This window comes from Arachis hypogaea, chromosome 11, assembly GCF_003086295.3.
Source record: "Arachis hypogaea cultivar Tifrunner chromosome 11, arahy.Tifrunner.gnm2.J5K5, whole genome shotgun sequence".
NCBI lineage: Eukaryota > Viridiplantae > Streptophyta > Magnoliopsida > Fabales > Fabaceae > Arachis > Arachis hypogaea.
Genome location: NC_092046.1, coordinates 2,699,867 through 2,724,213, shown reverse-complemented (window position 1 = coordinate 2,724,213; position 24,347 = coordinate 2,699,867). Strand labels below are relative to the sequence as shown.

General features: G+C 31.9%; 1 protein-coding gene and 1 long non-coding RNA gene across 4 annotated transcripts; both read right to left on the bottom strand.

The window, feature by feature from the left end:
* Positions 1-249: 249 nt before the first annotated feature.
* LOC112719874 (B3 domain-containing transcription repressor VAL1) lies at positions 250-7,442 on the bottom strand. Of its 3 annotated transcripts, none has more exons than XM_025770598.3 (14): positions 7,277-7,442; positions 6,770-6,890; positions 6,212-6,250; positions 5,242-5,323; positions 4,953-5,054; positions 3,697-4,337; positions 3,383-3,479; positions 3,065-3,239; positions 2,746-2,822; positions 2,211-2,633; positions 2,014-2,063; positions 1,758-1,871; positions 1,540-1,607; positions 250-1,278 (listed from the first exon to the last, which is right to left on the bottom strand). In XM_025770598.3, exons 2-14 carry the CDS (start codon positions 6,871-6,873, stop codon positions 521-523), a joined length of 2,730 nt encoding a protein of 909 aa, XP_025626383.1. In that variant the 5' UTR covers positions 6,874-6,890; positions 7,277-7,442; the 3' UTR covers positions 250-520. The 3 variants fall into 3 exon arrangements, with proteins under 3 accessions (XP_025626383.1, XP_025626384.1, XP_025626385.1); XM_025770599.3 differs by having other exon boundaries at positions 7,158-7,441; XM_025770600.3 differs by having other exon boundaries at positions 7,137-7,420.
* Positions 7,443-20,032: 12,590 nt separating this feature from the next.
* Positions 20,033-22,419, bottom strand: LOC140176461 (uncharacterized). Its single transcript, XR_011868019.1, has 4 exons — positions 22,239-22,419; positions 22,093-22,147; positions 21,876-22,004; positions 20,033-20,393 (listed from the first exon to the last, which is right to left on the bottom strand). It is a non-coding gene; the product is annotated as an uncharacterized lncRNA (long non-coding RNA).
* Between the last annotated feature and the right edge of the window lie 1,928 nt (positions 22,420-24,347).

Sequence of the window (24,347 nt, the reverse complement as noted above, 5' to 3'; positions counted from 1 at the left end):
CTCATGAACTTTCAATGTTTGAACTTTGATTGTAAACTACTTGTATGTTAATTAACTAGATGAAATGAGTCGATGGAATTGGACTACGTTGAAACTTTTATGATACTAAAACTCTAGTAGTAACAATTCTTTTTTGGCCAAGTGAAATGCCGAGATAACAAAAGGAATTATTTGGATGGGCTTAAATAAAAAGAAGTAACAGAATTAACCGTCACTAATATCACCAAAAAAAAAGGGATGGACCAAGACTGAGGACTAAGGTATACCATTTTTTCTTTCATTCTCATAAACGACCCAAAAAAATACATCGTCAAATAGAGAAAAGTGCAGAACCCACTTCCATGAAGGAAAATATTTCAAAATATTGATAATAGTAATACATCCTTTTGACTATAAGAAAACTATCTTTGACCACTTTGAGCACCCTTTTTGCAAAAGAGAGAGCAAATTATGTTATATACTGTGAGTGCAAGAAAATAGAAATATAGAAGTATAAATAATAAATAAATAAATAAATTTATCAAGAAAGATTGTTGTTTTGACTATGGCTTTGACTTTGATTGGCATGATTGTAAACCTCATCTTTTCTTTCCATTTTCCACACAATGGATGATCCAAAGCACCCTCCATTAGATTGATTGAGTAAAGAAGGATGCTGATTATCCTGCACTTCACCATTATTGTAGCTTCTAACACCATTTTGATTCATATAGTTCCTTACCTCTCGGTTTGTTGTTTCAAGATGATTCGAGGTGCTAGGCGCCGATGTATCGGCTGCCATGTCGTCGCGATTCGGATGCGAGTTCAGGTCTATTTGTCCGGCATTCGACTCTCCCACATGGGCTGGTTGTTGATCTTTGTTTAGTCCTCCCTCTTTGTCCGAGTGACTCGGTTTAGGATAATCTCTTGAAGCTCTTCCATTGGTATCTGACTCGTCTTTTCGGGGAATATGACCTTTTTGAGCAGCATCTGCTTCGCGCTCCGATTGGCGCTTCTTCTTTCTAAGCATCAGGGTTTTGAACCGGCGCTTCACGGTCATGCACACGTTGCAAGTACATGTTGGCTTGTGTCTCCCCTTTCCACTTGGTGGTTGAATGCACACAATACAGGAGCAGCCGGGACGGTGTCTAGGGTGTCTGGTGGTGGCTCCAGCTGATGACTCCACAGGATCAACAAGATTGTCTCCTAAAACCGCGGCACTGGCAAGAGCATCCAACCCAGAAGGCTCATGCTCTTGGATTGGTTTATTATTCTCAGCAATTCTCCGCTTCTTAAGATCTGGGAAACATCGATTGCGACCAATTAGATTCAAGAACAATTATATTAACTATCAAGGGCTCATTTTGGAAGTAGAATTGCGGTCTAGCCGGTGTAAATTTATTGTTGAACCTCATGAGGAATAAGATTTTGGAAAGTGATGCATAGAGAAGTAGGCATAGAATGATACTTGAAAAGCATAATATTAGATGATACATGAATGTTAAACTCAAAACACAATCCATGCAGAAATTATCTTAAACACAGAAAGTAGTATCATACCTTTGTTGGTTCTCAGAAGATTTTCTAATTCCCTTGAACTCATCTCCTCTGGAGCAGAACATGAAGCCCTGAAAATAAGAAATGTGAATCATATGATTAGTTTATTCCGATCTCATCATATAAAGAGGTGATCCCGACAAATTTTGAACAAAATGACTAATCTATCACCCTTCTCATCGAGACCTAATTCAGGATCACTAGATAAAAAAATGGCACACCTGCTTGCATCCCAAACATTCTCAGAGCAATTCCACTTGGGAGGAAGAAGAGCATCGACGGGAAGCTTTCGCCATTTAGAGCAATCATCACATTGAGCCCACTGCTCCTTCCCCCTGGATAAAACAGTTAACATATTCAATATGATAAAGTCAAAAAGCTTTCATGGAGCATAATACCAAAAACAAGTATTACTCAGACAAGGATTTCGCTGTACAAATGCATCACAAAACAGGGAAAAGAGTGGTATATGCTTACCCAGATGAACAGGCACTGAAAATAGTCCTCTTTCCGAAAACCGGGGGCTCCTAAATGAAATCAAACATGGACATAGATAAGCCCAGTGACACAAAATTCAAAAGTAAATATATCAATCAATATTATTCCATGTTCACCTTGTAACAGCTAAGTTACAAAGTATATAATTGTTGAGTGAAAACACACACCGCACTTACATCATATTCTTCAAATATTTGGTCCTCAATGGTGACAATACTTGGCTTAACACTAGGTGGCGGACGAAGCAAGTCCTGTGCTTCTTCCCAGGTAAGTCTCAACTCCATAGAATCTTCATTATCAATAAGCAACCTCTTACTTTTAGGCCCAATATTGCGAGTCCTCTTCTTCTCTGAAACTGGAATTGGTTGCTTAAGGGAATGATTGTTTATCATCTCCTCACAATTTTCGGTTTTAAGCACAGCGGCAGCTCCAGTACCTGAACGTGGATGGTCTGGATGTCCACTAGAATTAGGTTCCCCATTCCCTTTCGCCGACTGGAGAAGATCAGCATAATTACTTCCTGATGGCAGATTCTCAGTTCCACCAGAGGTGGTTCCTGTAGTTGAAATACCATTCGATTGTGCAGATGTAGAGGCATCCTGTTTAAGCAAAATACCCATTAATGATATTTACCAATTTAAGGGAAAATAATTAAACAAGTATCATTCAAAATAGAGGCCAGTGATGGTAAAGCATATATTTTCTTACAACCTGGGTGTCTGAAGAATTTGTCGCCCTCCTGAAACCCATAACAAGTTTACCCCCAGGGTCTATCCGACTAAATGTAACTGCAGCAAGAGAATCATATAAAACAACCGGTAACGTCAGATTTGCACGGTAGATCTCTAAAAATATCCACAGCTCAACTCTACAGTTGATCCAGTAATAAAATATGAAACAGATCAACCAAAACATATATCACAATACAAGTTTGAATAAAAATCGTGAAGCCTAAGATATTTTGGAAAGAAAGTGCAAACTGTAATGTAATATTTCTGTGCAAGAGTTTGTTCACTGGATTGATTTATACCAGTATCACCAGCACGTAATTGCATGGACTGTATGCAAGGTGTCACACCCTCCAATACATACATCCGACTATTGTTATTAGGCCAAAATCTGAACTGAAATGTCCATTCATTCCCCTTCACGTCTTGGACCCGTAAAGGAAGACCTTCTGATTGTGAAATATGAGGAAAATAAGCCTGCAATTCAGATGCTACCTTGTAAGATGTCTCACTGTTACGGGGTGAAGAGATATGTCTATAAAAGAACAATAAAGCAATAAATATCTGCAATCAAGCAAGCCCAGATAACAAGTAATAATAAATAATAATGCTCAACATACCTCGGCACATGCTTTTGGGAGAACAAGTCGACCAATTCGACCAGCATCACTAGCACTCAACACCTTCTCAAACAACGGCACTACAGTGGACTTCAAACTGTTATCATAACATTAAGGAAAACTGCTGATAAATCAACTTTATATTACTGTTTGCCATTGATTTGCAAGAAGAGAGAAATTTATAAAATCAGATAATACGTAAAATGTAAAACTACGTCGCAGCACTGAATTGGATGTTAGTGTAGTCACAATGAAACTAGTGTAAAAGTATGGACGGCACATGCTACCAAATTCCAAAAACATATATAGGATACTCTCCAGACAACCGCTCCAGTTCTTGATCAGTAATCCTGGGCCAGTATCGAGGAAGCAACTGGTTTTTGCCCCTCCCCTCGGCAGGTGGTCGAGCAATGCGTGCCTGAGAAGTTGAGCCTTTGTCTGTTTCCACATTCATAGTAAGTCCGGTCTTCGATGGTTTGGGCAATATGGGCCGAGATCTTTGTTGAAAGTTGGAGGCTTTGCTCTCAAGTCTTCCTTCTGCAATCTCAGTTGCTGAAGGCAGTACCAAGTTGCTCCCAGACGGATTTCCCAGACACATGTTTAAAGATGGTTGAGTCATTGGTTCATGTCTATTTTTAATCTCCCATGTCGGTCTACTATTTTCTAAAGCAGAAAACGTTAATGACTGAACCGATGGCTTTATCACATTTGAAAATCCACTTTCCACTTCCCTGAATGTCACTTCTTTGCCATTTTGCCCATTACATGAGATTATGTTGTCTCTCTGAGCATGATTCCAACGGCTTGATTCGCTAGCTTCAACAATTCTGCAGAACTCCATAAGTTTTCCTTCATCCACGCTACTGACAAACTGTCTGTTGTCAATATGAGCAGAATGCCGATCACTTGCATTATTTTTAGTAGTCGAAACAGACCCATTTTCAGTATTCCTCGTCTGCAAGAAAATATCCAATAAGCAGATAACATAATATATCAAACATTTGACAACAAATGTCAAATAACTGCACTAACAGAATACCAGGCATAGAATCTCTAATAAGAACCAAAACACAAGCAACAATTTCCTGAGTATAATCACTGAAAAAAAACTCTAGTAGAAGCCAGAGGTTCTTCAAATGATCTTGGTACTTAAATATCCCAAATGATCTTATACATATGCATGCCTTCTTTCCAGATTCTCAAGCAATTACACCACTTATGCTGTTAGGTGAAGACCCCTAGATGACTTCTATTTTTAACACATGATGGCAAATATTTGGTACAGGCATATGGGCCTCCAACAACAGCGATTACACTTTTTAAACATTGCTGAAGTAATGCCACGGCTTAAGCCTTTAATAAATTCTTTGGAGATAGTAATTTACAGTTAAAATATCAAGGAAAAACTTCATTGCATTAAACAATTATGACTGGAATTCAGATATCCATGACTAAAGTGAGATTCTAGAAAGCAAGACTAAGCAACTAACATATGACAAAATCAAACCTGTTGCAATGTACTAATAGTAATATGATGGCAAAATTACAAACATATCCAGATTAAACTTACCAAACGTAGTTGGGAAGCATTTACACAGCTAACACATCCTACACCGCCAAAGTCAAGGTACTCGAACAAAGATTTAGATACTATGCATCCACAATGGATAGGCTGCAAAATCAAGTCAAATATACTTAATCGCTAAACACAGAAAGGTCTCAATGGGGTTCAGACTTCTTAATAATAATAATAATAATAATAATAATAATAATAATAATAATAATAATAATAATAATAATAATAATGATGATGATGATAATAACAATAATAATAGTTAAGACAAAAATCATCATTGTACCTTGTTGCAAAAGTTACACTCCTTCCATCCAGTATCGCGACGGTGGAAGTTATTACAGAATAGTGAATACTCATTTGCAGATCTAAAGCACATAAGGACACAAAGAATGTCTAAGTGAGAAATACGAAGATTTAATAAATGAATTATTAATAACCAAAATATAAAGCAAGATCACCGAAATTACTATGTTCTACAATATCTGTCATTTCTGCACATTTGGTGCATTCATAACTAAAATTTGGATATAGTTAACTTATGAATTTACCAAATTTTCAAATTGACAGATATTGTGTAACTGATAGAGTATAAGCATGACAATATTACATGACCATTTGACCAGAAGAAAACATCACAACAAAAACTAACCAAGCTCCATATTTGTAAGTGAAGAAATTTCTAAGAAAAATATCCTTGATAGTGCAAGATGCTTGCACTTTAGATGACACTGTGTGGACTTTCTCTTAGAATGAAAATGTATGGAGTTTTTCAATGTGGGAATTTTTTTTTTCAGATAAAATACAAACATTTATTTATTTATTTTTGGAATAATGTGACTCACTCCCATGATTTTCTCATTATCAATTAACAATTTTACTTTACTACTCTAATGCATCAGAGTTTAGGAGCTGGATTCATCATTTCGGAAGGACAAGACACTTCACAAGAGAAGCCAGAAAACCATCTACCAGCAAATATCAACATGTAAATAACATTTATACAGAGTCAACAGGATGAAGAAAACCAGTGTTAATACATAACAATAACTCAAAGATTCTTTATCAAAACGAAGGATCTAATGCTTCTAACATTAAACACACATACATTAATAATCACTTACATATAGAATTATACTAGAATGATAAGTTGAAAATGAATCAACCAAGCATTTATTACAATTGACATGAGGGTGAAAAGAGAGCAATAACATTTGCAATATTGGCATCTAAAATTAGGATATTGTTACACTTACAATGTATCAATTATCTCACGCTTCCATTCCTCCATAAATCTAGCATCACATGAAGAAGTCAAAAATTAGTCAATGAAATATCAATTCAACCTTGCATATTATTTTCACTCCCAAATCCTTACAATTCAGAAACATTTCTCAAAACAGCTTACATTGATCCTTATCCTTAAATAACCTCAATTTCACAGTTTCTCATTCATACCCTTGCTTCCACAATTCATGATCAAGCACAATTAGTACTTATCATAAACATTGACCACAATGTGACCAAATTCATAAATTACACACAAAAAACACAAACCAGAGAATCACGGAAACGGGGTAAAAATATTAAAAAAAAAAAAGAAATATTGAACCATAACTAATCCAATTGGGACCTCAATGAGATTCCATCAAAGTCAAAACCCAAAAATATCTGTAAGATTCACAACAAAATTAGTGTACACGTAGGTGACCAATATATCCATAATCCCCAAAATATCCATCAAATCAAAACCCAAAAATAGCGAAAAAAGAAATCTATATCAATAATCAAAAGCAAAAAGGAATCAAATTTACCCGCACTTGATGCATAGTTGGGCGAATCCACCAGATCGTAGAGGCCATCCCTTCTTCCATTCGTGCACGCAGCAAGAACCATTGACGCAAATGTCGGAACCCATTCAATCCCAAAATTCAACTACCAAAACACACAGAAGATCAAAATCAAAATCAGCTCAATAATCAAAATCCCCAAAAACCCTAAAAGATTCCCCCTTTTGACCCCATTAGCTCAGAAAACCCCGATAAGCTTCCATGCAAAAAGTTTCGAGATTTACAGATAAAACCCAAAAAGGGATAAAAAAAATTATAAAAAAACCCCCCCAAAAACTGAAACTTTTTTACACCCCAAAACAAAACCCAGTAACGGGTCATTCACATGAACCTTAAAAATAAAAAACCCAACTTGATATCTATCTGTTCAAATCTCTGAAAAGCAAACACATCGAAGTACATGAAGAGCGAGCTGAAGAAGAAGAAGAAGATTAGAGAGAGTGATTCAGAAAAGGAATAATCGCAATTAACCTCTGGTGATTTTGTAGAGAGAGAAGGCAACGAAGGGATTGAAGAAGAAGGGATAGTCTGTGTGTAGAGAGAGAAAGTGAAGAGAGAGAAAGAGAAGAGAGAGAGTGCATGCAAAGCAAGGGATGCATAAAATGCATGCACGACACTTGAAGACACACACACACCACCGCTATAATAATAAAAACCATAACATAACTCGTTTTTTAATTTTTAATTTTTTTTACTCTTTTTTTTATTTTTATTATTTTGAGGGATTTGATGTGATGATATAATCACCCGCGGGTGATTCTGAGGGTTGTCTGTGTGTGACTGTGATTTTGGACTCTCTTTGTCTCATCATCACCCTCTGTTTGTTGGGTTGCATTGGGATTAGGTGTGTGAAAACATGTCTCCATGCTTGCACACGTGGCTGAGGTGGCATCTTAAATATTAAAATAATTAAATAAAATAAATTTTGGTTTTTTTGGAAATTGTTGATTGTCCATTATTATTATTATTATTATTATTATTATTATTATTATTGATATGGTTTTGTTATCTTGTATCCTAATGATATTGATTAAACATATCATAAAACGAAATATTTTAATATTTTTGATATATTTAATGTATCAAAAATATAAAAAATATTTTTTACAATAAATAATATTAAAATATTTTTTTTATGGTATACTTAACTAATATTTTTAGGACACAGAAAAATTCTTGTTATTATTATTATTGAATTAAAATAAGATAGGCGGAAAATACTAATAGAGTTTTGTTAAGATATTTGTTAAGATGCTTTAGTAAAAAAGATTTATTAAAATGCCAAAAAACTGAATTTTCTTTCTAATGTTTTTATAATATATTTATTAGAAAAAACTATTACAGATAATCTTAAGAAGTATTTTGTCATAATGTAACAAATATTCTTAATAACAACAACAATAATAATAATTTTATTATTAGTAAAAAAAATATATATTTTTAATGAACAATTTAGAGTGAATATCCAACCCAATTCTTGAAAATTACTTTAAAAGGACTATGAGGTCTTTGACAAAAAAAATATCTAATTCGATTTCTGATCTTTTTTTTGGGACTAATTAGTCCTGTGCCAAAAAAAAATATTGATCTTTTTTAGTAAGGGACTAATCAGTCTCATAAAAATAAAATTTAGGAGTCGAATTGAGTTTTTTTTTTTTTTTGTCAAGAACCTCGTTGTCTTTCAAAAAAATTGTCAAGTCGTTTAGAATTTTTTCTCAAAAATTTATAATTTTAACATGTGTTCTTACAATACATAATAGATAAATCTTAATAATAATATAAGAAAAAAAAGGGTATTATTAATGATGGGATATGAAGGAGGTTGGTTTTGAAATCCACATGAAAGTTATGGTAATGCTGAAATCCTCAGTCTGTCTCATCTGTTTATTGGTTTATGGGAAGTTTAATTTTGTTGTTGTTATACCTAATCCAATTAATCTTTGTAATGTGTGAGAACATTTTTGGTTCCTGAATTTTAAAATTAATTTTATTTAGTTAATATTAATTAATTTTTTATTATAAAAATATATTTTAAATTCTTATTTTTTGGCTAATTTAAAATTTTGGATTATAATTTAGAATTTAAAACTTAATATTAAAAAATTAACTGATGGTAATAAAAAAGAACTCCCTAGTTAAATTTTTTGGCTTATAGTAAAGTTGAAAGAAAAGGAACATATAAATTATTAATTAAATGCTACAAATACTATATATATGAACAACTAATTGGTGTACACTAAAGGTCCCATTTGGATAATTTCTATCTCAAGACACAAAAATTAAAGCTTATCTCTATATCTATCTGGAAAACTCATTTTAAATAATGGTAGTTTAGATAGATTAAAAATTAAAGTCGCCAAAAAAAACTCGGTTAGAATCAACCGTCCAATTGATTGAAAAAAGTCTCTAGCAACAAAATTCAATAATGGTTGATAGTGGTTAAATATTTTTGTTTTTCCGAGTGTATGTTATTTCTATATTCTTAGCTAATATGAAACAATTTCACTACACGTACAATTTTTTATGATAGACATTATTTTAATATTAGTATTCTTTTAACAATTACACAGTTTTTTTATTTGTTAATTAAAAAATAATATAAATAATATTTAATTAATTAATTAATTATATTTTTATCAGTATTAATAAGGGTGTTTAGTATATATATATATATAAAGTGTTATTGGACTTGAAATTAGTTAATGCATGGTACGTAATTACGTATAAATTAAATACTTTGATATCAAAATCAAAGCTCTAAATTCTATATTTTCATATCTAGGATAGGGCAAAGAGCTTAAATATTTTTGTTCTCAAAATATATCTTTAAACTATTATTTTTATTAAAAAATATTATATTTTTTGTTAATTAAATAAATTTTAACTATGTATTTATTATATTTTATATCAATAGTTTATTAGATTTATAATTTAAATTTAAATTTTAAAATTTAAATTATTTTATTTTTATTTCTTTTTTTATCTTTAATATAACAAATTAATATAAAACAGTCTTGGTATTTATATATCTTTTATATTAGTATTTTTTAAACAATCAACAAGTGTTTTCTTTATTCTATTCATTAAAAAAATAATTTATATATATAATTAATTAATAACAACTGTATTTTAATATAAGTGTCGAGAACGTTTGTTATATGAATAGTATTATTATTGAAGATGGAATTAGTTAAAAATAAACGCGGTATGTATATATAAATATCATCTCAAAATCAAAGTTCTAAATCCTCAGTTTTCATTTCTAGATTCTATCTAGAATAGCTTACAAATTCAAAAGTTCACTTACAACAATACAACACTAAAAAAATCCATGCGGTTCTCATTATTTCCGTTGACTAACCTAAACCCATAAATGTCAACAATAATGATAATAATAATCATGTATTAAAGAAGAAAAGTTAATTAGCAATCATAATCATATTCTTTAATTCATTTCCCCTGATCATCCTTTGCTTGTAACCACACTCTTCTTTGCATAATAAAACACGAGAGGGAGTATTGAAGAGTAGCAAAATATAATAATTTTTTTAAAATTTTTCACGTATTTTCCAATTCGACCAGTCAAAAATTAATTCGTCGCGAATCTAAACTCCATTTAAAAATCTGACAATGGTCAATAAATTACTTTATACACAAGGCGAAATTCAAAACTCCAACATTTATTTAAGCGGATCAGTGAGTTAAGCACTCGACCGACTCAAGTTAGTTATAACAAAATACAATTGATAATAGATTAGTAGAAATTTAACGTTGACTTTTGCTTATGATATAGTTAAATTAAATCATATCATACGCACGTATGAAATTATGCATTCTCATGGCTGCATGAAAATGAGGTGGTTTTGAATTTCAACTATGCTTTCGTGGGGTAGGGTTCTGTTTATCTAAGCATATATAATTACATATAGTTACGTTTATTTAATTAGCACTTATTAGATGACATATATGTATCCATACAGATAAGTTTACATAAGCAAAGCTCTATTACAAAACTGTTTGACTATTGCATGAAACATGCAGTAGTTAACGAAAGAAAATGCATTGAGAAATCTAGAATCTAATTAAGGTGTTGTAATTCATGGCTATTTTTCTATCAACAAACTAAATAGCTAAATTAAATAAAAATGGAAGAAAAAAGGTAGCTGACATGCAATTTTTTAAGACAACCATAATTAATTAGTTTGTTTTCTTTTTTTTTTTTTTCCCTTATGCTGGCTATGTAGTATATAATTGAAAAAAAAAAAAGAATATTCATTTGACGAAATTATTATCAAGGTTAATTAAATGATAATATGGTAAGACTAATTTTTATATTCTAAAGTTAAAAACAACATGATCAATAAGTTTAGGTGACCGGAGAAAGATTCGCTTCTACTTAAATCACCATTATTCTATGAAAAAGTTTAGGGACCAGTAATTTTATTAAATTCTGACTAGCATGTAACCAGCAAAGAAAAATAAGCCATTGGATAAAATTTTACATCAATCTCACACCATTAAAACCATCATTGATGGTTATTTGATGGCTACAAATCACAAAAGTTGCTGCCCCTAACATTCCTCTTAATCTATTTGGGTCGTTTTTTTATAAATAATTTATTAAGACGATTTAGATGACACAAAATTATTTTCTAGTTTTTTTTTTTTTTCGAATTTGTCACAGCTTTCATCACCCGCATGCATACAAGAATGCCCATTTTTCTTGTAATAAAATTCCTTTTATTCTGATGACAATAAAACTCTTAGAAAAAAAAATATGTATTATTTTTTCATTCTTTTATATAGATCTCAAACTCATCAAATGCATTATTTCTTTTTGGCGTGAACTTGTGAACAAGAATATATTTTACTATTTTAGTTGAGATTATACTTTTCAAGCATGCGCTGGGTGCTCAAGTAATAACAACCACCATTGTTAGCCCCCCAATTAATCTAATTATTAAAGACCATAATCTGTCAAGTAGATTTTTTTTTTTTGGTTAAATCCTCTTATATATGGGACATAAAATAATTAAATAAATTCCTTAATGGAGAAAATAATGTGTTATTCCTATGAAAATCAGATCGAAAATTATTTTAATTTTAATGTTATTAGTGCTAGTTATAATATAATCTATTAATAAAATTAAACACTGTTTTTACTTTCTTATTTATTTCGAAGAAGGCTTAACTATTTATTTACGCTTGTATATTATGAAAATTGGTCATCAAAAAATTAAATGATTACAGGTTATTATCAATAAGACATATAAATCTTTATCAAAATGTCAGGTTTTAGTTTGTGTTTTTATTTTATCTTTTTATTTTAAATAATTTTATTTTTATAATTTGATTTGAGAGAATCTAGTAATTAAGTAGATATGTTTTTAATTTATTCAAAAATCCCTAATCTTTTGTTCTAAGTTCTAACTGGTAATGGTAATGGTGGTAATTGTTATGCCTACGCCAGTAGTTGATGCCTTTTTAACTGGTCCAATCATATTTCCAAGTTACATCTGAATAAAAATACAAATTAAAATAAATATTGTGGACCACCTAATACCAAATTATTTTTCTGATAGGATATTGTATATATCTACGTATTAATTAGGTGTGACTTATGAAAAAGATACCATACTAACTCATATTTTGTATCTAACTACTAAATAAAGTAGGAAATAAAATATTAAATCTACTTATATCAGATGTATATGCTCCAACATTTCTTTTTAAAACATATTTATAATAAAGAAAATTATATGGTACAGATCTAAATCTGTACAGATTTAAAGATTTGCTTACTTAAACCACACTTTTTAAAGTCACACTTTTCACTTAAAACCGTAGCTCTTCACAAAGAAAAGCGTCACCTAATGGAAAAAAGTAAATTAGAAGATTTAAGAGAAGAAATAATTAAGTTATCAAAATTAATAGATCAAAAATTAATGATTTTAACTAATGTTAACTGTAATGACACCGAATTCTTAAAATCAATACAAAATGATTTTTCTCAAAATCTTTATTTTACTATAAGCTTTATTGAAGGACTTCAAAAACCTGAAAAAACTTATTTTTCACATGGAATTTCTAAGAAATGTTATCATGGAAATGATTCCCCACATCTTTATCATACTTTTAACCCACAATTAAATTCTATAGTAGATATGCTTGAAGAAATACTAGTATCCATAAAATTTCAAAGAAATAAGGAAAAAGAAAATCCAAAAGAAGAAAAATTTCAAAATATAATCAACATAACAGATTTAAAAGTAAAACCACCACTAAAATTATGAATATTGAAGAAAAATTAGAAGAAGTTACAATGCTTTTTAAACAATTAAAAATGGCTCAAGAAAATAATATTATGGAACAGGGATTTCAGATAGAAGAAGAAATAGTAAATTCTGAAAATATAGAAAATGAAGAACACATCCTAGATTATTCAAGTGACGAAGAACCAGCAATTCCAATACAAGTAAAAAATGAAGCTGGAACATCTAGGGATAATCAATCTCAATTTAAATGGGAAACAGGTTTTGATAATTATGCTTTTAAAAAGGGGTTTATAAATAAAGATTCAAAATATACAAAAATACCATCAAAATACGTTCCTAAAATCCAGGAAATGGAAGGAGAAAGAATGCTCGATTTAGACTGTAAAACGAATGAAAAAGAAATTTTCGAAAACTGGTTGAATTCCTTCTTATTAGAAGCCTTTACTAATCCAAAACTTAATGAATTATCTGGAAGAGACATTTGGAATTACATAGGGTTTCATACTAAAGGAGCTATAAGAGATTATATGACATCAATAGAAAACTAAATAATAGAAGAATTAGGAACAAAAATAACAGCTTATGATAAGATATTATATATAATGATGATTCTGTATAAAGAATTTTTTGGAAAAAATATTATAGATCATAAACAAGAAGTCTATAATAAAGAATATCAAGAAGCAAAAAACCATTTAGCTAACATTCACATATATGATCTATGTAATGTGGAGTCTTATATATGTGAATATAGAATACATTATTACAAATTAAAAGAAGAAGATAAAAATCATTATCTTAATATGTATATAACAAAACTTCCATATCCTGCTAACGAATTTATTATGGGAAGATTTATAAGAGAAATAAATAGAGGAACAATTGAAAATAATTTTGGTGGAGCAACCTCTGCAATAAGAGAGGAAATAAAAGAACGATGTATGCAAGAAGCAACTCAAAAAAGATTTGCAAATATAATTAGAATTTGCTGTCAGGATAATGAAGAGATACCTCAAAAATATGGTCTTAATAAAAATTTTCAAAGAAAAAGAAAATATCAATTTAGAAAAAGAAAATACTATCCAAACTGGAGAAAAAAGAGGTATTTTAGAAAAAGAAATAACAATAAAAATAAGAGACAAAAAAGTGATTATTGCCCAAATAAAAAAGAAAATTGTAAGTGTTGGTATTGCCAAGAAGAAGGACACTATGCAAATGAATGTCCGAAAAAGAAGGATAAAAAGGATCTTACTAAACAAATAGAAATCGCTAAGTCTTGTTTCATGGAACCTTTAGAAGAATCTGATGATAATTTAGACTATATTTTTGAATATGTCTCGGAAACAGACTCAGAGACTGAGTAATAATGCTACATTTATTACTATAAAAATAACAGAAAAATTTATAAATGCTTTCATAGATTCTGGAGCAACACAATGCTTTGCTAGTTCAAATACAAAACTTGATTGGAAAAAATTAAAGAAACCATTAAGAGTTAGAATAGCTGACAAATCAATACATAAAATTGACCAAAAAGCAGAGATGGTTGAAATTTTTATTCAAAATTATAGGTTCATTGTTCCATCTATATACATGTTAGATTCTGGAATGGATTTTATCATAGGAAATAACTTTTTAAGGCTATATCATCCATTCATTCAAGAACTAACATATATAGTTTTAAAAGCTCCACACGATTCTTCAATAAATCAAAAATCAAAACGTATAAAAATACCGACTACTACTATAGATAAGATCTTAAAATTTAAAATATTTTCTATATTGGAGACATGTTATTTAAATTTATACTTTCAAATAAATATCCCAAAAAATAATCTTGAAATAAAGATAGAAGAACTTTTGAATGAAATTTGTGCTGAAAATCCTTTAGATATTAAAAATACAAATAACGAATTAGTAAGCATTAAATTAAAAGATCCGACAAAAGAGATAAATGTTCCAAATAAAATCCCTTATTCCGCAAGAGATAGAGAAGAGTTTTCATTAGAATGTAGAGATCTTTTGGAAAAAGGAATTATAAGATTAAGTAAAAGTCCTCATGCGGCTCCAGCCTTTTATGTCGAAAACAATAATGAAATTAAAAGGGGAAAACGAAGAATGGTTATTAACTATAAGAAGATGAATGAAGCAACTATTGGTGATGCTCATAAACTTCCAAGAAAAGATTCAATTTTAGAAAAAATTAAAGGAGCAACTTAGTTTTCATCTCTTGATGCAAAATCAGGATATTGGCAACTTCGTTTAGACGAAGAAACAAAGAAATTAACTGCTTTTACTTGTCCAACAAAAGAATCAACAAGTGTGTTGCTCTATGAATGGAATGTATTGCCATTCGGATTAAAACAAGCTCCAGGTATTTATCAAAGATTTATGGAAGAAAATCTAAAAGAGTTAAATGAATTTGTTTTAGTATACATTGATGATATACTAATTTTTACAAAACAGGATAGAGAAGATCATCTTCAAAAATTATTAATAGTTTTAGAAAGATGTAAAGAAAAAGGATTAGTTCTTAGCAAAAAGAAAGCAAGAATAGCAAAACAAGAAATAGAGTTTCTTGGATTAATTCTATCCACTCAAGGAAAACTAAAACTTCAGCCAAATGTCCTAGAAAAGGTAAATTTATTTCCTAATAAAATAGAAGATAGAAAACAATTACAAAGATTTTTAGGGTGTATAAATTATATTTCTGATCAAGGATTCTTAAAGAATATAACAGAATACACTAAAAGCTTATTTCCAAAAATAAGTACTAAAAAAGAATGGAAATGGGATGAAAAAGATAGTATGCAAATTCAAAAGATTAAAGAATTATGTGAAAAACTTCCAGAACTTTATATTCCAGAAGAAAATGACTACTTAATAGTAGAAACAGATGCTTCAGACATAACCTGGTCAGGATGTCTAAAAGCTAAGAAAGCTATAAAAAGTTTGGAGCAAGGAAAAGAATCACTAGATTCTAAAAATTCCCCAAAGGAATTACTTTGCAGGTATATTTCAGGGACTTTTACTCCAACAGAACAGAGATATACCACTCATGAAAAGGAAACTCTAGCAGCAATTAAATCTCTTAAGAAATGGAAAATTGATTTACTACCTAGAGAATTTACATTAAGGACAGATTCAAGCTACCTAACAGGTTTCATACGATATAATTTAAAAGTTGATTATAATCATGGACGATTGGTAAGATGGCAATTATTTTTGTTACAATATCCAATAAAAATTGAATATATTAAGGGTGACAAAAATGTTATTGCAGATACATTAACAAGAGAATGGAGTTCGTCTACAACGCATTAGATCAAGAAATTCAGAAATACGAACAAGAACTCGAAAAATGCAAGCATTGTCAGCAAATAAGGACACAGATCCAATTCCTCAAGAAGGCCGTCGAAGCAATGAAATCAACACAACAACCAAAACCATCAGAGCTCAGCCAGCTAAGCGTGGTGGATAAATCAGGTGAAGAAAAAAAATAAAACAATTGCTGAAATTATCAAAAAATCTACCCAAGATAAAAAATATTATGTAATTTATAATGGCCCCATGAAAGGAGTATATGATGCCTGGGAAAAAGCAGCACCATTTACACATCAATCAAGGATAATTCATAAAGGAGGGTTTTTAACACTGGAAGAAGCAAAGGAATCTTTCAGGGAATATGAAGCTCTTCATCCAGAGCAAACCCTAAAAAGAGCAGATAAAGCTCCAATTCAAACCCAGAGAACAGGGATAATAAGAAACATTCCTACAAGGGCTGAAATCAAAGAAAAGAAAAGGGTCTGTAGATCAAATCTCAGAGAAACCCTTAATATAGTCCTGAACTGGACTGAAGAAAAAAGAGCAATTTTAGGATATTATCCTATTGCCAAAGAACAGCTAACAAAGCTGGTTATATTTCCAGATGCATCCCCATCGGACACCTATCAGTTTTTCCAGTATGGATTAATTGATACAATTTTAATTTTTAATGATCTAAAAATTATTAGTGAGTTTCCTGCAGGATTCGTTGATGCAGTGAAGAGATTTAAAAATATGATTGACAACGTAAATCCAAGGGATATATCCCTAAATTTACGAACAGTCAACCTATTTTTAATGAAGAAGAAGAATGCTTGGTTCCAGCACACCAAGTAATATTCATGTCCGTCTTCCCAGGAAATTTTCAACCAATTGATCAAGTTCAAGATTTAACAATCTACAGTCATGAAGGAAGGCTAGCCAGCACACTAGCAACGGTCTTCGAAAGAACTCAAAAGATAACAAGGGAATCTCACACAAGAATTAATTATAAAAGCAGAAATACTTTGCTTGTGTCTAGTAAAAGGAATGAAATTGAAGAAAGAGAGATGAGACTCTTAGTGGAATTTGAATCAGCATTCTACAATTTGTCTGGACTCTTAGAAAAGCTCCCTGAAGGGATAAAGAGGAATCTCTGCTATCTGATAAAAGAGAGAGAAGACCACAAGTGCCAGCTATGCGTCTCAGAGTTATTTGAAGAAAGCAATAATAAAACGGAATCAACCCACATGATAAAGGAAGAAGACAACGCATATGAAGGACACATAATGAAAGAGGAAGACAGCACATCTGAAGCATCTCTCAACATTATTGCATAGTGACGTAAGCGCTTAGGTTATAGAGCACCAACAATGTAGCTGGTGCAAGATAATAAACAATGACGTAAGCAATGACGTCATAAGAAGGGTAAGGATGGGAATTGTCCATCAGACCCAACCATTATAAATAGGTTGCTTAGGCAATTGTACAAGGCATCAGAAAATAGAAAGCAGGAGGCAAAGAGTACTCAAATGCTAGGAGAGCAAGGAGGAAGCTGCCGAGGCGATTCTATGATCTGAAGAAGAATTCCCATTAGGGAAAAATAGTTCTAAACTCCCCTCTGGAGTTAGTATTTACAATCTCCCCTCTGGAGATAAAAACACCTTATGTAAAATATATTAAATAAAGGAAGTTTTTCTCCAGAAAGGTATGTATTCATTCTAGTCTTTCAATTATGAATTATTTAGAAAGTTTAGAATTAACAGAAGAATCTGATTATTATAGATTAACTGCTTTATTAGATAATGAAAAACAGGCTGTTTTAAAAACAGAATTAAATCTCAAATCAAACGAAAATTTTAATAAACAAAACCTTTTAAAAGAAGTTTTTAATAGAAAAAATATAATATACTATGGAAAAATTCAACTTGAAGCCCCTATAAAGATAAAATCCGCCAATGGAGAACTTGAAATAGCTTTGATAAATGATGAAGAATTAAGTAAACAGATTGAGAAAATTAAGGATCAACAAAAAAGATCTAAAATTGGATGGATTCATATTAGTACTATACAAGTCTTAATCAAATCTACATATATGAAAGGAATTAATTCACCAATAAGCTTAGCAATCTGTGACAAAAGAATTACTGATGACCCAATAGATCAAATAATTGGAATTGTTCATGGAAACTTGGCAAATGTAAATGTTAAATTTAATGCCCATCTGGGATATGCTATACCTTTATCAACTGAAAATCTTGGAAGATCTATAAGTCTGGCTTATAAATTTCACAGAAAGAATCTAATGGAACAAGATGATGAACCATTTTCAATTACATATGCAATAAATTATGCTTTAACAAATAGCCATCATAGTATAATATTTAAAAACAGAGAAAGAATTTATGTCGATGAATTATTTCAGAAAATTGTAAAAACAGAAATACCAAAATATAAAGCTATTGAAAACCCAGTTCTATTAATAAAAGAACCGTCAGGAAAATTAGTTTCATCGAATTTTCAAATTAGAGAATCTAAAATTAATAGCCCTTTAAGTCTATCTAAGTTGAAGATTAAAGAAGAAAATTCTGAAATAAAAGAATTAACAAAAAAGGTCGAAAAATTAAATGAAACCCTAAACACTAAATTATGACAATAAATAAAGAAGAAATATATGTAACCTATCAAGACAAGAAACAAGAGCTTTTTGAAAGAGAAAATCGTTTGAATTATTTACAGTTTTCTGAAATAAATCAAAGAGCATTTGAAGCTCTAAAAATAATCTATGACAAGTTAAAAAGAGAAGTTGAAGAGCTAGAAAAATTAATAGAATCTCTAGAAAATAGTGATGAATCAATGATAGAGTTTGCAGAAATTTTAAAATAAATAATGAAGTATAAAAAGATTGAAAAACCAGAAAATAAAATAAAAAGAAAAAGGGCAGAAAAATTAAAAAGTAAAATAAAAGAGTATAAAAAGGAATTAAATAACCTTCAGATCAAAATTGATGACCTTATAATAAAAAGGATAGAAATAAGAATAAATATAAACAAATTAGAATTAAACTTAAAAAATTTATAAATGCCTGGAAAACCATATTATGACTTAAAAGAATTAAAGCTGTTGAAAGAAAAAAAAATGGAAAATGAAGTTGAAAAATTAAGAAGGTATTTAGAAACAACAGAAAGTGTAGAAATAAAAGAAGTTTTTGAGGATTTAAGAAATTATATTAAAGAAAAAGACAAACAGATAAAAGATTTTATATACAATAATCCATACAAAAAAGAATATTATAAACTAAAACAAGATCGAAAACTATAAAAATGAAATTACAATATACAAGGACTAGTAAAAAATTACAAAATTGGTATCAGAGCCAAGTTAACGATTAAGGGTAACACTTTCTCCTTAAGCAACACTTTTAGTGATACACTTTTAAACCAAATAAAAACAAAAATCTGTAAATCTGTACCAAAGTGCATCTGTACACTAGATGTGTAACACCCTACCACACAAAGCTTTACGCTTAAGTCGTAAAACAGAGGTGATGTGGTATTACGACCTCTAAAATAAAATAAGTACATATAATAGCAGAAGAGTTATAATATGCTAGGAGCCTTGAAGGATAGGGAAAATAAAAATCGCGAGATAAAAGCGCAACGCTCAAGGAACGAGTTAACTTGCATGCTAAGAAAACTGTAACTGTCAAACATAAGATAACAGAAGTAGGAATAGAGTGCCAAAGATACAAAATATCAAGCTCCTAACTCAGCCTGCGAAGTCAAGACTGGCCGGAGAATATTTACACATATATATACCTACATATCCAAAACCCAAAAGTACATATACACAATCCTGCCTCTCCATAAACCTCTAAGAGGATCAAAAAGAATAAGTCATGCGGAGAGAAAACTAAGTACATATATATACATCATAGCATAACAAAATATCCCAATAACCACTCCGCTTCAAGAGTCCAGACGCCTAACGAGATGCCTCTCGACCTGCATCTGAAAATTAACAACATAGTATGGAATGAGAACCGGAGGTTCTCAGTATGGTAAAGGTGCCACACACATAATATATAAGGTCCTGGGAATGCCAGAGGCAATCCTAGAACGCCGACACTCAGATTGTAGAGCTTAAAGTATTAAACAGAAGCCATAAAAGGTGGTTTCCTAGAAATATTTAATCCTAACTTAACTTAACCTTAAATCTAAGTCCTATACTGCCATTCCTCCATACCTCCAATTCCATCATGCATTTTCACAGACAAATAAACAGATAAAGGCAAACACAAGAAAGTTACAACTACTGCAGGTAACAAATACACATTTAGCATGGCAAATACAGATAGGCACACCCAATTAGAGCACAAGCAAGTAATTCAAGTAATATGCATATGATGCATGCCTGTCCTATGGCTGATGAGGCTCATCTGTCGGTTATCCAGCCAACCCGACAAGTCTGAATTGTCCTTAGACTGTCCCCCGACGTGCATCCCCAAGAGTCTATGCATAGATTTTTCTCAAATAATCAATATTGCTCAATGGGGGTAACATTCCCGGGAATTTATATAGTGCCCGGTCACACTTACGTCGTAGGGTCAACAGAGTATCGAGTTTTCAACCTGGTACACGTGGTGGCAAGCCACGGCACTTAATCTAGGGAATCTCGTATCTCAGATTATTCAAATTCATAAGCCATATAAATAATTCAATTATAATTCATCAACATCCACATCATTCCCAATTGCATCTCATTCATCATCATACATTAAACATATTCAATCCTTATCCTTCATTATATCACCTCCCATTCCATCCATCAATAGTTTCAATTCAAAACATAATTCATTCTTTTCTAAGAATCAAACTTCAAACTTAAAACATACTCACTATCTTAATAACTCAAAATCAAACCATATAACCTTTAAATCTAAATCTCTTTTAAATAATCATCTAAATAAAATCTCTAATTTTTTATAAAATTTCGGCAGCATCTCCTCTAAAACTCGGACTTTGCCACCCTTTTCGGGTCCAAACCTGCTTTCTTTTCAATTCAACATACCCTTCCTCATCATCATAACAATCACCACAATAAATCTACTTCAAATCAACAATTAAACTCATACAATATTCAAATCCAACAACCAAAATTCAACTAAGGATCATAGTTCACAAATCCTAGGCTTTTAACACAAAATACCTCATTATCACAACAACCTCCACAATAGTTATACCTCAAATCAATAATTCACCAAATCATTAGTTAATCAACAATAACATTCAACCATAATTCTCTCCAAATTAACATAACAACATTCACCATCCAAAATTAAAAACTAATTATCCAATAAACTTCAACCAAATATATTCATCGATAAATTACTAAACATTAAACATACACCTGCATTCCAACTTATCCAATGGTCATCTAGCCTAAGTTTTCACAGAACATTATATATTAAATGCAAGAAACCTAAACCATACCTTAGCCGATTTCCACGTAACGACCAAAGCTATTTATTCAAAACCAAAACAGCCCCTCAAAACTCAACTAATCCACTTCCTCCAAGTTCCAGTATTCACAATTTCAAGCTCCAATTATTTATTTTCAACCTAATACACATTCATAATACATATATACCCAATTTAATACTCAAAGCTCAAATTTAATGAAATTAAAATAGAATTATCATATCCTCACCTTACCCAAGCTTCACATAAGCAAGAGTGAACGTTTCTCTCAAGCTAATTGGATCCTAAAACATCAGAAATCAAAGAAATTCAATATTCCCACTTAAAATTCGAAAATTGGGGGAAGATGAAGCTGAGAGTGAAATAGCAAGTTACCTATGAAATTGTTCCGGTAGAAATGTAGAGCTCGACGCGGTGAACGCGTGGCCGCAAACGGTGCGGCGATCGGAGCTCGAACGGAGAAGTTACGGCGTACGGAAGTTAACGTGAGGGTTTACGGGAATGTCTCGTTCTTCTTTTCCCTCTGAAGCTTTCAGCTTCGTTCACGTTGAAATGAGGGGGACAAAGGCTTGGGTTCACTTAAAAGGGCTGGTCCGGTTGGACCGATAGCCCGGTTCGGGTCCGGTTCAACCGGTTCGGTCCTTTCGGTCCATTCTTGGACCGTTTTCTTCAAAATTAGTGTCAAAATTCTCGTTTCGATGAGCTCTACCCTATTTTGATATAATATTTGCATTTCTAATCCTCCTTATTAAAAAATAATTTATTAACTAATTATCTACTAATTTAACCGGGGTTTACATTCTACCCACCTAATAAAGAATTTTGCCCTCAAAATTCAAATATAGTTACCTGAAAAGAGATGTGGATAGTCCTTTCGCATATCTGATTCGAGTTCCCAGGTATGTTCCTCGATACCAGCTCGTCTCCAAGCTACTTTTACCAATGATACTTCCCTTCCTCGTAATCGTTTAACACTGGTGTCATCAATCCTCACCGGAATTACTGGGAGTGTTAGATCTTCTCTCACTTGGATTGGTTCTGGTTCTAGAACATGACTTGCGTCAGGATTATACTTCCGAAGCTGTGACACATGGAACACATCGTGCAAATTCGAAAGGTACGGCGGTAAGGCAATTCTATAAGCCACTGGTCCAATTCTCTTCAGAATCTCAAACGGTCCAATATAACGAGGATTCAGTTTCTTGGTCTTAATAGCTCTTCCCACTCCAGTGGTTGGTGTAACTTTCAGAAAGACATGTTCTCCTTCTTCGAATTCCAAAGGCTTTCGCCTCTGATCAGCATAGCTCTTCTGGCGGCTTTGGGCTATAAGCATTCGACTACGAATCTTCTTTATCTGCTCAGTCGTTTCAGCTATCATTTCAGGCCCTAACAAACTCCTTTCTCCAGTTTCATACCAACATAGTGGAGACTGACATTTTCTGCCATACAGAGCCTCATATGGAGCCATTCCGATGCTCGCATGATAGCTATTATTATAAGCAAATTCTATTAATGGCATATACCGATCCCAGCTCGCAGGCTGGTCCAAAACACAAGCCCTTAGCATATCTTCTAAGGTCTGAATAGTTCTTTCTGACTGACCATCTGTCTGAGGGTGATACGCAGTACTCAAGCTTAACTGAGTCCCAAATGCACGCTGAAAAGCTCCCCAGAACCTTGATGTAAAACGGGGATCTCTATCAGATATAATAGTAGAGGGCACACCATGTAACCTGACAATCTCTTTGATATACATTCGAGCCAATTCCTCCATTGTGCAACTTATTCGGATAGGAAGAAAGTGAGCTGATTTCGTCAATCGATCTACAACCACCCAAATAGCGTCATAACCTGATCGGGTTCTAGGAAACCCTATCACAAAATCCATTGCGATACTCTCCCATTTCCATTGTGGAATCTCTAAAGGCTGAAGGGTCCCTGATGGTCTCTGATGCTCAATCTTAACCTTCTGACATGTTAAACATTTAGATACATGCAATGCCACATCATTCTTCATACCTGGCCACCAGAACATCGCTTTCAAATCCTGATACATTTTAGTACTCCCTGGATGAATTGAGAATCCACTCTTATGAGCTTCCTTCAAGATACTTTGTCGCAGGTCTCCAACATCAGGCACAATAATCCGGTTCTTGAACCTCCATAAACCATCCTGACCTTCTGACACTCTCCACTATTTTCCCTGTTCAACTGCTGGTAATACCTAACATAACGCTTCACTATCTTGATGAGCCTTCAGAAGTTCTGATTTAAAATCACTTGAAATCTGTAACTGACTCAAACACAAAATTCCAGATTCTTCTCTAACTCCCAAATTCAAACCTTGAAATGCCTTCAGTAACTCTTCCTCCCGTAGCATCATCCAAGCTGCATATAAAGACTTCCGACTCAAAGCGTCCGCCACAACGTTCGCTTTTCCTGGATGATAATTCAATTCAAAATCATAATCTTTCAGAAGCTCCA